Source organism: Heloderma suspectum, chromosome 2 (genome assembly GCF_057233095.1).
Source record: "Heloderma suspectum isolate Gila_16-S chromosome 2, 16-S_ref, whole genome shotgun sequence".
Lineage (NCBI taxonomy): Eukaryota > Metazoa > Chordata > Lepidosauria > Squamata > Helodermatidae > Heloderma > Heloderma suspectum.
This window is the reverse complement of record NC_139459.1, coordinates 290,350,839-290,368,483: the sequence shown is the minus strand read 5'-3', so window position 1 is coordinate 290,368,483 and position 17,645 is coordinate 290,350,839. Positions and strand designations below refer to the sequence as shown.

At 38.6% G+C, this 17,645-nt stretch overlaps 1 protein-coding gene across 2 annotated transcripts in view; it reads right to left on the bottom strand.

The window, feature by feature from the left end:
• Positions 1–5,981: 5,981 nt before the first annotated feature.
• ATP2B2 (ATPase plasma membrane Ca2+ transporting 2) overlaps positions 5,982–17,645 on the bottom strand; it is a 606,047-nt gene continuing 594,383 nt past the window's right edge. The window contains exon 26 of one of the 2 annotated variants that reach the window (XM_084832462.1): positions 5,982–6,496. In XM_084832462.1, coding sequence (XP_084688588.1) covers positions 6,471–6,496 — 26 coding nt within the window. In that variant the 3' untranslated portion in view covers positions 5,982–6,470. The remainder of the gene's footprint in view (positions 6,497–17,645) is intronic. The other variant, XM_084832463.1, reaches the window with a different exon arrangement.

Genomic DNA, 17,645 nt, shown 5'->3' with positions numbered 1-17,645 from the left:
CGAGTTCTGTGGGGTAAGTGGGTATAGGATTGCAGCCTAAGCGCAACTAACTTAGTCTGGATCCAACTCACTATACGTCTCTAAGCACTTCAGCACTGCATTAATCTCAATGGGACATGCATTCCAATGCACAATTAAGTGCCCATGTGCTTCCACAGCTACTGGAACTATTGGTGTATAACAATGCAGGACTAGAGCTGGATCAGGGTGTATCTGGGCAAAACTTAATGTGCAGTAAGAAAAAGCCAGACAAAACAAATTGAGTCTGTACCCAGCACTTTTCAGGCCAGTTTGTATGCATGTGCATGCGGATCCTACTTTGTCTCCCCCCTCAAATTAGTGATGTCTGTCACTTGGAACCCAGTCTCGTTTTTGGCTGGATGGAGTTCTACAGGGTGCCCAGCTTGGCTTGCATTTGCAGGCTGAGCCGTGTTTTTCCCCCCTGAACTCCATCAAGCCACCTGTAATTTGTGCAACTAGATTTGCAATCTCTACATAATAGAGATTTCACAAATAGTAATTTGCGTAAGTGGCGCAAATTACAACCACAATTTCTGTAATTTGTGCAAATTGCATCTGTAATTTGCACAGTATGGAAAACCGCAAACTTGCCCAACTCACTGCAGAGCAAGTCTGGCTCCACAGGATAAAAATGGACCAAAGTCTGGAGGAGCAAATCAATGGAAGCTTATCGAGCTCCATTCCCTGGTTGGATTTCTCCGACATCCCTACCTGAAATTATGCATGTGCCTTCAGGCAAGGCAGAACACAGATGAAAAACGTAGCATCACCAGCAATATTTCACTTGCATCTGCAGATGTAAAATGCCAACACGCATGTTATCCACCCACTGCAATGCGTAGCAGTTTGCTAGAACAATGCTTTTTCAAGGAGGGGTGGGGGTTAATCTGCATAGTTTGCATGTGCATAAATTGTTTGAAAATGCAAGGATATTCGAGCATTGGTTAGAATGCTGGACGGGGACTGGGGAGACCTGGGTTCTTGTCCCCACTCGGCCATGAAGTTCACTGGGTGACCTTGGGCTAGTAATGCACTCTCAGCATAGCCTACCTCACAGGGATGCGGTGAGGATAAAATGGAGGGGGAGGGCCACGTATCTCGCATCGGGCTCCTTGGAAGGAAGCTGGGATGTAAATGTAACAAAAAAATAAAATGCTATATAGAAAGTTTCATACATCCCTAGTCAGCACCCTTTTGGCCCCACCCCTTCTTTTTTGCAGTGATGGCACCCCAGTGAACCAATTTCAGATACCCCTTAGCAAGCCTAATTACCTGGGTTTAAGGTCAGTGTCCAAGTCCCAAGATCCTGCACTGGACACCTGCCCAAGCTGTGACAAACTGCAAAAGACAAAGGAATAATATACTTCATCAACTTAAATGTCTATGCAACCTAACAAGGGCCAGAGCAAGCAAGAAATAGGGAAAGAGAGGAAGAGAGACCTTGTAACTTTCATGGCCAGTCAGTAGTCATGTTTTGTGAAAGAGAAAGAACTAGGTGATCAAGTCTTTCATAACCAATGGAGAAAAAAAATGAAAAGACCTTAATACCTCAGTTAAATTATAACCCACACTGTTTCAATCATTTCTTTCTAGCTTTTGATTCCAAGGCCATTGCAGGCATTTGTGCCATAGTTCAATTAGCAAGATATAACTGTAGTATTTGCATGATGACTGCATCGTGTAAATGTTCAGTTTCTTTCACTCCACCAAATAAGGACTGAAGATGTGACAATTTGTATCACTGTATAAAATTTTTTAAATGGTTCATTTTAACTTAGATTCCAAGGCAAAAAACAGGCCAAATAGTGAAAAGCACCCGCAACAGAGTATTCTAACTAGCATACTCATAATATAATGCTTGTAAAGTGGGTATTTCAGTTAGTTGATCCCAGGGCTTATCAAAGGTGGTTTTTTTTTGTGAATCTCTAAAACTGTTTGTGTCCATCAGGAACTGTAAGACTGGCAGAAGGCAAAAAGATTAAATAAAAATGGAGGTATTAGGGACTACACATGAGCTCACCATGTGTTTTTAAAGTTCTTGCAGGACGTTAAGGAATGAAAAAGCTTTTGCAAACCTTTTGAACCATGGTAACTCCAGCAGCGATAGTACCTTTGATAGTGATCTCCTCTATTTTAATCAAGTGGAAAGTACTTACAGTCTGCTGGCTCAGTCAAGAAGACTGAATAGAGAAAATAATTTATGAAGTGATAACGAACTGCAGAAAGCATGTAACCCAAGGGTTGGCAACTTGCAGTCCTCCAGATATTTTGGCCTACAACTCCCATCAGCGCTATCCAGCATAGCCAATGTTGGAGAACCATGGGAGTTGTAGGCCAAAACAGCTGAAGGCCACAAGTTGCCCACCCATGATACAATCACTTGGTAAGTGGTCATATGTCTCATCCTGCCAAGTGGTGGTAAGGCTTTTACTGCTCCAGATTGTTTATGGTAAAATTACTCCCTTAGCATAGCAGAATGCCATAGAATGGTTACAGATAATCAATTTACCTCACATCTGGATTGGATATGTGGCATAATCCTCCTCACTATTTCACAGAACGAGACAGATGACCAAGCCAGTTTGGTCATCTGTTTGTGTCAGACAAACGGCTTACCAACTGCATCCATGTACACTGTGGTAAATTAAATAGTTGTCTATTAACCCAAACCCTCAGGAAGAACTGTATGCCTTCCAAGCAAATGTTCCTTCTTCCTTAAGGCAGGCAGTGTCAGACTCGGAGAACCACAACTGATCAGCAAACAAGTTTTCAACAGAACCTCCCCCGTAAAACCTTCAGTGTGAAAACTCCAGACACTTTATAAATGTCTGGCGTGAAGTATTCTACTGGATTTCAAATCTGTGTTGTATCAACTGAAAGTGGAAATAAAGAAGGATGTTATATTCAGACTTTTATTGTTCATGCTGCTTTGTGAGTTTATTATGTCTTTTTTTTTCAATTTCCACTTGTGCTTCTGCCAGGAGATATCTATTAGACAGTAAGCAGCATGAGTAAAACGTTATCATTTTGTTTCAAACTATAAAATAATTTACATCACATATTTTACTTTTGTGTGTGTTTTTTTCAAAACCACAGACATTCCAGCATCACACTGTAGGAATAACAATAGAAAGCATAACCTTTTGCATAGTATTAAATGAACAGAGACAGTAACTTCTTTATTTACAATTATTGTCTAGATTTAAAAAATTCATAAAAACAGATGAATGAACATATAGGAATAATAACCCCTAGTGGGATGGATTGCCAAATGTACTGCTGTATTGTTCCACAAATCTCATGCTTTTAGGTACAGTACGTAAAGAGCAAGCATTTTATGTACTGCAGTGAATTTCAACATACAGACCGTTTTGTTTTTTTGATCCATTCTTCCGTTCACAGTGAGGCCAAGCAATAAAGAAAAAAACATGGTGCACAGCTTGTAGTTGAATGGTTGTTATAACTTATCTGCTTTCTCTTCTTTTCTTTTCTTTTTTTTAAAAAAAGTCTTATCATAAACATAAAGCATGGTTTCTGTAGACAGAATTTGAAGTTTCCTATGCATTACAGTTAATATATGTTCTATTCTTTCTTTCTCTTTATATGTACAGAATGGAGTGTTGGTTTCTTTTAAACAGTTTTTCAAGTCTGCAAATGGTACCCTACTGGTTATTAAGAAGCAGTATTACAACGTGCACACACACAAAATGAAATAATTTTTTTTTAAAGAATCTGACAGAAAAAAAGCTTGAAATAAAAGGCAAATAATCAGTATTAAGATGTCGAAAACAAAAAGTTTTCAAACAAAAAGTTTCCAGTACCAACAATTTTGTAGTTGCTTCACTCCAAAGCTACATGCTTTTCCCTGTATATAGACTTTATTTTATTTTCTCAAATACGGTATCCCAAGTAGAATATAGAACCTCAGTGTTACACAAAAGTTAGTCACTGTTATTTACAATCCAAGGCTGAACCCAGACTAACTTTCAGTCAGTTTGATTCTAAGAATAAGCTGGTCAGCTGGGTTTTCATGCCAGCTCTGAGAGTTAAGAAACGGGCAACACTGTCTGTTGAGAAGAGGGTAGTGTGAGCCTGGGAAGATTTGCTGCTCTGCCAGACGCTTGGATCAGAGTGAGTTTTGTAGAGCCAAAAGACATTAAAAGCTTCTTATAAAAGTCCAGAAGCTGGCAATTCAAGCTGGTTAGAGCTTTACCTGGCTGAATAGTCATGGTACGACCTCAGAACATTAGTCATTTTGAACTGCAGTTTGGCCAGGAATCTCATCTTGTCTGAAGAGTTTCTGGCTTGCAGTAGTTCCTTTGACTACAGAGTTGTTCCGCATTATTAGCCAACTTTAAAACAGCAGGCAATACGACAACAAATAAAGTTTTTGAGCTAATTAAAAGAGCCTTTCACCCAACTCTTCTAGCGTAATTGATTGTGTTAATCAAAATGTCTTTTGCACTGTACAATTTTATGGAAAAGATTAAATGCTGAAAAGTCTTGAAGCAAACCTTGTATTAAATACAAAAGTCATTTATGAAAAATCTGTGACCCACAAAGTGCTTTGCATTCAAGTGGTTTACAGAGCAATTATATAACCTTCTAAATTACCAGGGCTGTGACCATCTTGAAAAACACAAATCCCATCGACAGTATTGCAGGTGTTCTCAGTGGCTTTCCTTGTAGAAAGCTTAGTACGTAGGGAAAAGAACATTGGTAGATTTGCTACTGTATACTTTTGTGACTACAGGAAGACAAGCTTGGTTTTAAAATAATCACACAAAGCACATTTCAGTATACATTTCATAAAGTTTCATTCTGGTCTACATAGTGCAGGAAATGATACTGTCTTTCTTTTCTTTTCTCATGTCAAAGCAACAAACCGCAGTGGTTCTCATCCAAAATGCCAACAGCCCGTATTTTGCAGGAAATAAATGCCTAAATTGCTAATGGAATAGAATCAGCACACAATATTTCAATGCTACTTTGATCTTCATCCAAAGCCAAATATAACTTATTTTTAACTGATATTCAGAAACTCCACTGAGCTTTATTATAATCTTTTTTTAAAAAAATATGTTTAAGAAGCCATTGCAATACACTTAAATAAGGAAACGGCCCCATCATTGAGTATTGCATCAAAACAAGATCAAACAATTCATTAAAAAAGAGAGAGAGCAAAAAACCTGATTATTTAAATTTGTATTTAAAACAAAGGAAGCCTTTCTGTTTCATCACCCTCTATACAGGATCACGATGCTACATCCAGTGTGTTACATTTTGGCTTCTTTTGTTATTTGCTAGCAATATCTACATTATTTAACCCCCCCAAAAAAACCCTATCAGGCAAAAATCTGATCACAGTTGTAATAAAACATCCAGGGTGCCATATTACAGAAGTTTTCATTGAATTGAGCAATTTGTATATTATCTCGGCAGGAAGTGCTGTCTTAATCCTACAAATAGTTAAGGATATTATCTACAGTTCTGTAAACAAATTACATTCTTTATTTTTAGGACATAAATAAGTTAAAATAGAGCAATTTGAGCAGAAAAAGGCAACATGCCAACAAAGAAATGTTATATATAACTATATATATATATATATGATATATACACATATATAGTTATAATATATTATTTATATCTCTCTATATATAGTCTCATAAATGCTTATTTTAGGTTCCTCTGTCCAACTGGTGCAAATCTACTGTGCAAGTTAAGCATTGCAACTTCAAAAAAGCATTGAAGCATTGCAACTTCAAAAAAATTAATCTATACAATTGAGTCCATGCCACACAAGCATTAAAAAAAAAAACCCAACAAAACCTCTTAGACCAGTGAATTGGATAAATAGCCTCAAACAAGTCCTCTGCATTTCCTGCTTAAGGAATAAAACGAAGGAAGGTTTGGAAGTGGGTAGTACATTCATGCAGGAGGGCATTTGTATTGTTTTTGTTTCTGCAGGGGGATCAAGAGGGGAATATGTAAATCAGCCATTCAATCTTCCCCCCAAACCACTGTTGTCAGTGATTCATTCTTTTTTCTTTCTCTCTTCAAAGTGAACAGGAGTTCAAACAGCTTCTCAGCCAGCATTGTTTATACATATTAGTCTATGTATACAATATTATTTATATTAATATTTTTGCAGTGACATTTTCAGCTAAAGTGATGTCTCCAGGCTATGGATAGGGCTTCCTGGACTAGAAGAGGTAGCTGATTTACTTGTGTCAGTTGTAAGGTTTATCCCACTGTCGATAGCACTATTGTTCTTGTTCAGGGAGGATGGTGGACTTGGGTTTTGCTTGAGTGCAGGATCTTCTAGTTCTGTGTCATCAATGAGTGGAATATGGGGCTGGGAATCTTCTATCCTAAATTCAGGATGAGTCATAAAGTTGTGAATGGAGGTTCTAGATTCTGGTTTTTCTATACCTTCATAGAGAGAGCTACGGAATGCCTTCACGACGCGGATCTGACAGGAGGGAAAAGATAAGAGAGATGTCAGTGGTAACTGCTTTTTCAAACCATCACATAATAATGTACATTTTGGGTGGTGAAAAATGTGGTGTATGGTTACAGCAGAGCAGGCAGTTGTAGTCCATAGTCTCTGAAAGCTAAATGCATAAACGAGTGGCTCAGTTTTGTGCATTTTGAGTGTCTGAATCAACTGCAATGTTAAAACCATATGAGTTTAAAGCCATCAGAACTGTTCCCAGAACTGATGGGAAGCACTGGTTAAAGAAAGCGAACATCCACTCATGTGGTACATCCCTAGTAAAAGACAAGCCATGTTAATTCCAATGCAAATGTAGAACCATGCATGTTGATAGTTTTGCAGTGAATAAGTAAGAAAGCTTGTAATTGTTTAAAGTCTCATAGAACCCCCCCACACACACACACACAAAATAAATTGCACATCTCAAACAAGAAAGCACAAAACACAGACACAGTTGGGTGGATAGGTATGAGAGACGAACACAGGAGCCAAATGTAGGAACAGAAAACACACACATTTTTTAAAAAGCAAGATCTAAATGAAGCAGCCAGGAGCACACACAAAAAAGCCAAGCAGACAAAATAGGCAAAAAACATGCTATACAGGGAAAAGTCACAGTTATCACATAAACACAGCTAACTGGCACACAAACAACTACACTTGGAAGCCTGGATAATGTGAACATGTAATTGTTGATCCAACTTTTATTTTTCCTTCATGCATATGTGAGGTAAACACTCGAGTATAGACCCACTGTTCTATCCATTTGTTTAAAAAGCTTATTAATAAACAAATAACACTATAAAATTATTTAGTGATTGAGTTTCATATAATTGAATTACAAAACATCAGATTCCTTCATTTTCTGTGTCTCACTTGTGAACATGATTCAAAACGTTAAGTTCATAAGGTGGTACATTTTTACGCCTCATCTGCAGTACTTGAGCTATGTCCATTTACTAATGTCAATATATTTTCTGACCTTTCCAGCACTAAGTTGTAAGAACATGGGAAAAGTCAGCAACAGGACTTAATAAATACAATATTCTGACAGCACAGCACACCAATTTACTATGCCTGCAGTGAACTGCAGGAGCTGAAGAGTGGTTGCTGGGTCAGGAAAGGACAGGTCGCTCTCTGTGACAGAAATGGAAGCGCATTCTAGATTTTTTTTTCTCTTGCCAATGCAAAGGTTTCTACTAAATGTTACTAGTGAGAAGAAGACAGTGTTTCTTGAAGAGAAAAATCAGTGAGGAAAAAACAGAATGGCAAGTATGTGAACCGTTGAGAAATGTATTATGACTATAAATGAATTCTAGCATTGCTGAGCTTTTTATTTGTCTCCTAATTATGGTGCTACTACTGCTAACCTGAATGAGAAATGACTGGCATCTAGGCAGGACTGCTGCAAGCATTCCACTAGTTAGCATGTGTGGCTGCTAAGGTCCTCCTAACTAGCAGAAATGTTCATGGCCAAACGCATCCATATTGAACATTCTGCTGTCTATTATCACAAATCCCTCCACGCCCGCATTTAAGAATGCCATACTTTGAACCCAGGAAGAGCACAGCATTCCAAACTTGGTTAGAGGATGCTACAGAAGAAAGACTGGGTTTCTAGAAACCTAAAACAGGTTTTCGTTCTGAGAGTACACGGAATGAACCAAAGATTGACTGAGGGAAGGTAGAGTGGATTAGATTGTTTTTTAAAGATGTCACAAGAGAGGGGTCGAGAAGCAGAACTTGGCACTTAAGATTGAAACTAGTAACTGAGAACTAGTCTCTCTCTGTGGCTGCTTAAAATCTTACGCAGGAGTAGTAACCAATGGGGAAGAGGTTGTTTGTAGCCTTTCGTCACATAATAGCATGTGACCAAGGTTCTTACATAAAAAAAGTATACAAAAATGTGTCTAGTATAGAAGACTGTGCACAAAAATGAGTATATTACATGGAAGTGTACACAAGAACTCTTTCTCTTAGAGGTAATTGCATGCAAAAATGCATATAATTTGAGAAAATATGGACAAAACGCATACAAAACTGCATACATTTTGAGAAATGCACATAAAATTTGTATTAGTTTTCATGCAGACATTAAAAATGCACAGATGTGTAAATAGGATGGAATGAACGTAACTTTAGAAAAATGAGAAAATGAATAAAATCAAATTTGAGAGATTTGCCCCTCTGTATTTACAATGTCCTCCCATCTCTGGATTTCCAAGGGTGTAGGTGGGGAGGGAGTTAGTAGCAGTGGGATGACTGCCTCCTTGTGTGGTTGCAGCTAATAGTGGAGAAGGGATACAAGGAAAGCAATTCCAGGTCTTTTTTCAGAGTAGGAGCAATGACATCTGTCAGAGTGCCTGGGTAACTGATGGACTCTCCTCAAATGAATGAGGTGATAATGAGGCTTACATTTTACTTTTGTTTGTGACAGATTAACATAGAGGAATTCAGAGAATGGGGAAAATAAGAGATTGAACACTTATTTCCTCTCCTTTGATGGAGTTCTTCCTTCATGCTAGCCATTTAAATGGTAATATGGCATTGCAATATTGTTTGCATTTCTATTTAAAAGCTAAAGGCTGCATTTCAGCTGGCTGAAGCTCTTTTGTAAGAGCCCAATGTCTTTTACAAGTTTAACCTATGCAGTGAGATGTAAGCACTACGTAGTTCAATGGAGTTTACACCTAGGAAGGATTGCAGTCATGCCCTGTAACTGTGAGATTTTACTAGTGGTTTCTTTGTTTTGGATGTCTGAGTTTTATGCAGGAGTTTTTACAAAATAATAATAGAAAAATAGGCGTGTGTGTCTTCTGGCGACACACCTATGGATTCTCCTTGAGAGCGTGACTACAGGGGTGTCATGATGAGCCCCTGCACTTCAAAATTTACCACTACACCACTTGTTAGTGCCATCATGTGGTAAGTTGTTAAGTAGCTTCCATGTGGTTTCAGCTGACCTGGTACTTCCCCTAGACTGAAATCCTAAGCACACTTATTATGAGGTCCTATTGAAACAAAATGTGCTTACTTCTGAATAAATATACTTGGAATTGTGCTGTTATATCTAGAATAAGGATGGGCAACCTATGCTAGGGCTGATGGGAGTTGTAGGGCAAAAACATCTGTAGGGCCACAAGTTGCCCATCTCTGGTCTAGAACACTGGTAGCCAGATTTGTAACTTCTTCATCTGAACAACTGTTATGGCTGAACTGAAATTGGTGGTGGTGCAGATTTTGCAAACATTTTCTCACCCTCACAAGCACTGCTCTCCTTTTGCTGATTTTTTGGGTATTTGAGGAAACTTCACCATGGAGGGTGATGCAGAAAAGTAGTGTGCCAAACACACATCCAGGTCACCAATGCCCCCAGAACCTTGCACGTGCAAAGGTGGGGGAGCAGTGCTCCATAGTGGGCGTCTTTGCAGTTTCAGTGCCATTTTTTCCTAGTAACATTGATAAATAATGTTGGCAGTTCAGAGTGAGGATCATGTTTTCACTATGAAATAGCTTTATTTGTTTTCAGTGATGTCATCACATAGCCAAATCTGATTTATTGCATAATGATGTCTCAGTTACTAAGAAGAAGTTGGGCTATTTTGAAATAAAAAATGGTGCTGAAGCTACAACTGATTGGGGCTGTGAACAATGTACATTTTGGGAGGGTCTTTTGGGAAACATTTAGTATGCCCTAAAAACATCTTATACGTTTATTTATTTATTTATTTGGCTAGAGAATATTTGTTTAATTCCCTGCTGTTTAGCCTGGTTCTTAATTAGTCTCAGTTTTGCTTTATCCAACATTATCATAAGAGAGCAGAATGTTCTTCTAACTGCTTCTCAGTTTGGTACCACATCTTTGACAAACAACAACAGAGAATGATAGGAAATTCAGGAAAGGATGGGGAGAAAGAAAAACATGCTTGGGGGAGAAAATGCATGGTCACATAAAGTTTTTACTCAATAGATTTCTAACATTTCTAAACAATTAAATCTAAAGCTCATCCTATTTAAATCTAATGCTGATTTTACAAGCCTGTGCCTTCAATTCAGTTTTGCCCAGTGTTTTTGCATGTGTACTGGGTCAAAAGGATTTCATTTACATTTGTCCTGCATAAGGTGACAAAGTGTGTTCTAAAGAATAAAGTCCTATCCTACAAGGAAATGATGAGAATGTAAGATAAATACGTAAAGCAATCTATGTATGAAAAATTCAGGACCAAAAATATACAATATTATATGTGTACTATTATATGCATACCTCTTTGCACAGGTTACTTATATGTATCATATTATTATCAGTAGTAGTAGTATTGGTAGAAGTATATAAATACTGTAAAATTTGGTCTCACAATAATCCTGCTAGAAGGGTTGCTACTAAATGTATTGCATGGGTTGTGGACAATAGCTGAGATAAAAGCTAACCCAAGGTCATTCATTCAGTCCCTCTCTGGCCAACTAGGCTCAACGTGGCTATCTATCAGTACCCTTTAAAATGGCGTGTTCAGGGTTCTATGGCTGATCATCTAAACCTGTATCATATACAAATTCAGAAATGCTCTTCTTTCATTGTCATTACATTTGATTGTGAACTATCATCCAAGTCCAATGAGAAAGAGATCATGGCCTGTTTGGTTTGTTTTCTTTTTCTTTTCAAAGAAAATGCTTTGGACTATTCCTGTCAGAGATGTAATGACTGAAAATAGGGTGGGAGGGGCAATGCTTTCCCCCCAATTAAGCATGGGTGATTGACAAGTAGATACAGATATTGGTCTAGTGATCTTACTTCTGGATGCAATCTGTACATGCCAGAAGGTCCTGCATAGCATCCAGAGGCTTGTAGGAAACATTTCTGTGCCATGTGTACTTTGCTGCTGAACAGCTGCTTCCTGGTTTTGTTGGGAGAGAAGGTATGTATGACTAAATCTAGATGCTCCTTGACTTCTCCTCTCCAAGGAGTAATACACACCGTCAAAGCCACTATGACTAACCATCTCTTCAGAAGATATTTATAGGCAACAGAATGTCTGTTTCAGAGCAACTGGGGTTCTAGCATGATAATTTTTTAAAGAAAGAATTGGGGAAAATATTGCATGAGCTGGTGGTATATTTCCAAACTGCTTTGTGAGCTTGGGAGAATTAATAAAACACAGTTTAGCAATTCTGCAGGAGTACCTTCTGTGAAGGGAAACTCACAAAATTCAGGTGCATGCTCTTGTGAAATTGGCTCCATATATGTTTATTTTTATGCTTACTAATCTTTGTAATTTAGTATCTACAAAGTCATATTTGAAAGGAAGCTTATATAATATAGCTTAAGTAGATCATTGACCGGGCACTTGTGAGGGTAAAAGTGACAGCCTTTGAGGATATAGGTAACTTTTACCTTTACCGGTAAGAGCTAATGGCACTCTAGAGAACTGTTTGCAAGCTTGCTTTCCATGTGGTTGTACCAGAAATATATAGCAACTGCATGGTGAGTATGTAATGGACATCATTTATGAACGGACAATGCCTTGGCATGGATAATGACAAACGATGAGGTACACAGCTCCCTTTTCTTACAGGAATGGAGACAACAGAAAAGAACTGCTCTTGACAAAGGACTAGGGGTGGGACTGGAGACAACACTTCAGGACATTTTGACATGGCTTTTGAGTTTCCACTTCTTTCTTCTCTGTTGCTGTAATAAAAAGTGCTTCAGTTTTGCCCCACCCTGAAAGTGAGACTTAAATATTTGCATCCAGCAAAGAATGGATAAACACATTTTTTTAGATGCTGCAGATTTTTATCTCCATCAGAAGAAAAAACACACAGACCTTGATAAAATATAGAATATCACTCCCATCACAATAATGCCATTTAAATATGCAGGACCAGTTTTCAGTTGTATTACAGTAGGTAGCATATGGGCTTATACTCGAATGTTTACCTGGCTTCATATAAGCCAAGTATCTTGAGTTTGGTTCACATTCATTGTCAGGCTCAAGGTTAAAGACTCACAACCTCTTTTTATTTCACTCTCTCCTGCTGAACCCTTTTGTCCAGTGATCTCTAGCCCTCTGGGAAAACAAACACATTTAATATTCAGAAAGTAGAGAGTAGGGCACCACAAAAGCAAATATTTCAATTCTACTGAAAGGACAGTAAGGAGGTTAATTTATAATGTAAACATGAAGTCAGTTTTGCCAAGAGATGCCAACTCAGCTTTAACTGGTGCTATTGTAGGTTACAGATGTGGTTATGCAAAGGCAACACTGATGCTGAATTAACTGTGGCCAGATTTCCCCTCCTCTCAAAATGTGTTCAGAATACTGAAAATATTGAGGGCCATTTCACCTTTGCTGGCACTAGAGCTGTACACAAATGGCCTCTCAAAATTCTCCAGCCTATTTGGGGGCAGAGAAATTGGGCAGATAATTTCACCAAATTTCCCCTAGGGGAGGAGAAATTCTCCATCAATTTCTCACAGATAGGGCTCGCTATTGGCAGGGGTTATAGCAGAGGTTCTTTCTCTTTCTCTCTCTCTCTCCCCTAAGGGTTTTTGGTTTATTGTACTGCTCCTGCAAGTGGCAACAGCATCAACTGTGTTGAGGCTTCCACTTTTGTGAAGCGGTAATTTTGAGCTTAACTTGAGCACACTCTGGGAGAGAGCGGAGGACAGGAAGGCCTGGCGTGCTATGGTCCATGGGGTCACAAGAGTTGGACACGACTTAACAACTGAACAACAACAACAATTTTGAGCTTACGCAATCACTGTGAGGTGGCCATGGGTGCTGTGTGTGTTTTCTCTCTCTATTACACATCTTTCCATTGTTCCACGGCCTCCCAGGCCACCTGCATTTCCTGAGCTGAAAAAGCCCCATGGGAGGAATTGCCTCATGATGTCTTCCCCATGATGGCTTTAACTGAAGTGCAGGAAGTTGAGGAGGCTACAGGCTGCCACAGAGATTATTGTACAATGACAGGGAAGCCACTCAAGCACACTCCTCAGACACCTCATAAGTAAGGTAAAGACAAGAACCTCAACTCCAACCCATGAGAATTTCTCCAAAATTTATTCTCCTTTGAATTTCTTCTTGAAAGCAATTTCTTTTCTATCAAACTGATTGAGAATGGTCGAAAAAAATGAAGGATAAATTTTCGTCACAGCACTAGCTGGCACCCCAGCATGAGTACTTTGATGATACATTCATGCATATGTGCTGGTTATATGAACTGGCATCACCTTGTAGGCGTTGAATGCCATCAATTTCTGTGTTCATGGTGACAGTTTTCAAGCCTATCTGCCAGCCACACAAATTATAGCAGCAGCATAAACAGTCCCCACCATATGGAAGTAATGGTTCAGATAAATGGTATTTACATGGAGAAATAATATTCAATATTTTCAGAATTCCAAACATATTTTCAAAAGAAGGAAAAATAAATGCAATGCAGAATACGGGCATAGTGTTTGCTGGGGACTTCAAGGTAGTTGAGGAATTTTACATTGCACTTGGTTCTAAGACATAGGGACAGTTCATGTACTCACTCACTAACCTGGTGGTCCTCTGCATGCATGCACGCACGCACACAGAATGTATTTTATCCATGTGACCTGGATTGTGCACATGTACTTCAGGAGCATCTATACCTTAATTCCTTCCAAAACTCTCCTCAGAAAAAGAGAGGAAAATAATTGTGGGAACCAGGTAGATGCATATACGACTTTGTGTTTGCATCCTGGATTATGCATGATGACAGAAGCAAAGTGGTCTCCTACATGTAGAGGATCACTGGGTGGGTGACACTAAACATCCCATAATGTAAAATAAGGTGGTAGGCCTTATTAAGAGAATCAAGTAAAATACAATGTAATGTCGCCATGCTTGAGGATTGTTTCTTAAAGAAGAACACATTTGTATGTTAGCTAGGCAGCCTTCAGTGTTCCCAGTATATTCAAACCCTATCACAAGCAAAAACAAAAATTACTTAACTGTTCAGTTCCTAATATCACACATCTATATGTCTTTGCACAAGCAACAACCTAACCAAAATACTTTACAGGTTTAAAAACTAAATAGATTTAAAACTAAAGCAGAAGTATTTCAGTTTTTAATAAATTAGAATAGGGTGATAAAGGGGACTAAATGATAGGTTGAAGGAAGATATGCAGGCAATTTTTACAGATACTCTGATCCTGCAAGGAGAGCCAACCTCTAATACCAGCCACAGCATGAGTATCAATCGCAGTGGCATTAGTCTGGAGGGACAGCGCATGCAGTTCTTTTGGTTCCATTTTGTGTAGCCTAGGTTTTTTAAAAACAAATTTTCTGGAACCTCTGACCACCTAGTCACACAGAAAAGCGATATCCTTGACTCCCCTTAATCTTTAGGTAATTAAGGCACAGTGAGGCCAAAGTATAGTAAAAAGTGATTGCATGCGTAATTACTTCCTTTTTGCCTCATACATTTTTAAATGCTTGATTTTGGAATATAATTAAGGAAATTAAACTGAACATTGTGAGTGGACCTTGGCTTGTGCAGCGGAACTTTCCCCTACTCTCCTCTGCTTTGCAGCACCATGCCCCCTCAAATCTGCTCTGGAAGGTCCCCTAACCCCCTGGATCAGATTTTGAAGGTGTACGGGGTGGGAGGGAAATCACCCCTCTTCCTCTTCCACTGAGATAAACTATTTGATCAGTGGGAGAGCTTAACTGGATACCAGGCAGTGCAATTGCAATTTGCATGTGGCTATATGTGCAAAAGTTATCCTTGTTTAGATGCAATAGATAATGTGGAAGCAGTATCTGGCAAGGAAAGCAAGCTTATCTTACCTCAGCTGATTTTGTTAAATAGTCCTAAAGGACATAATAGTATACTCTTTATGCTAAATGTAAAATTCTGAATATTACAGTTTATTTAAAGTTAAGATCAATTTAAAATATTGCAACAGAGAAATTTTAAAATATCTTTTTAGATTAGTATTTATTTCTAAAGTGTTCTCCTATAACTGCTGTCCTATAAGCCCCTAGAAGTAAACTCCCATTCCTGGCAAAGAGGCAGACAAATAAAAAAGCAGGCTTCAGAAAATCAAGCCTGTGAAAAATAGGATTTTGATCTTCATTGCTATCTATAATGAAAAAGGCACACAGCTCCCTGTATTTACACTGAATGGGTAAAATGGGGAAAGGGCAGAGAATCAGGTCTCTTTCTGCCTTTGCTGTCCACTCCTTAGGGAAGTCTGTTTTCTGTATATTTATCAAATTAATTGTATCCCAGTAGAGAGCAATTTGGGGCGGGGAATTAACTAATGCTCTGGAACCTTATACAAATGATAGGCTTAAATAGGGAGAACCATTTTGATTCCCCAGACATTCAGTAGCAAACTCTTGGCAGGTTACAATAACTACAATAATTAATCAAGTCCAAGACTTGTCACACTGAATGATCCAGGAGAATTTGAAAAAGAACATATTACTTCCCGCCCCACCCCCCACACACACTCATGTGACTGAAGGCCAGAAAAAGGGCTATCCTGAATGTTCTGCCTGTTGATGCCTATCATTTAAAGGCAGAAGAGGGACAGTAAAGGCAACAAAAGCAGAAGATTCTCCTTGTGTGTGCTTTTAGTCTCTCTATGTGTCCCCGCAAAAATAGCTTTAACAGAACAAGATAAAACAACATCAACCTAACAACACTTTACTCTTCACTGAAGGAATACATTTAGGGATGGTGCACGCATAGGAAAATTTGTTCTCTCTGTATTTGGTATTTTAGTATATCTTTAGGTTATAGGACTTCTGCTGTTTTTTAAAAAATAAATATACTCGGACATTGACTAGTGAACTGCTTTCATAGTAGAAGTAAATAAGCCAGGCCAGTAATAGGCTTGGAAACTATTTAGTATCTTAGACATGCATGAGAAAAAACCTGCTTTACATGTTTTCTATAGTTTTCCTACTATATAAAATCTGGCTCTATATTCTATAAAGCAAAGTATCCTTGGAAAGATGAGGCAACAGGAATAGCAATTTGTGGAGGCAAAGAAGAAATATGAACTGTTCAGAAAAGATTTGTCATATATAAACCTTTTCACTATAGAAGAAATTGTTTTTTATTCCATAGGGGTAGCTACATACAGACACACCCTACAGGTGAAAATGAGGACCTGTAAGGAAGAGCGCGGCAAAATGCCACTGTGGTGTGCAAATACTTCAACTACATGAAATTATTCCAGAAAGTAAGAGGTGGGGAAAGGGACATAGTGCCTCAGTCTTGAACGCCTGCTAGATAAGTTGGCATCTCTGTAATCAGATGCATTAAGAATACACACTCACGCCCAGCCGCCGCAGCAGGTGTGCTGGTAGGAGAGGAAAGAGCATTGGATAACGAAACGTGGCTAGGGCTAGAAATATTGGTTACATCCTGGTTCTGGCTTGTGACGGAGGATTGTCTCCTGAGAGCCCCCTGAAAGGAAGTGCCACTCTTGAAAGTATTGACTACTTCGATCTGCAATGGAGGAAAGAATGAGACAAGTTGCTTGAGGAATGGACATAGCTTTGCAACTGACAGGAATAATCGTTTTTCTAGTAATATTCCACTACTTGTACGAATATCAGTTCCGTTTCCAAGGTCAAAATAATGAAAGTGCCTTTTAAAATTTAGAGCAATAGACAGGCAGATCCCGTACAAAGCAAAGTTATGCAGCACTACCTTTGTTGTGCCAATTTATAGGAGCCGATTTATTGTGGTTAGAAGAATAACAGTGCCGCGTACACTTTTGTGCCATCCTTGGGCTCTGCCTTATTACACTAAAAATTCCAAACATTCCTATCGACTACATCTGCAGATATTCATTATCATTCTATCCTTCAGCATGTAGATTTTCTTCACAAAGAAGGGGGAAATCAATCATTCCCAATCTCATGTAGTAATTGGTAAACCTGAGAATAGTTTCACAGTGCAGTCCTATGCACGTCTACTCTGAAGTAAGCATTACTCCATTCAATGGAGCTTACTCCCAGGTTAATCCATATAGGATTACATCCTTAAATAATAGTACATGTGTTGATTAATAAAGGCCATATAAAATAAGTGATCATAATCACTTATCTGATATTAATGCATTCATTTTTAC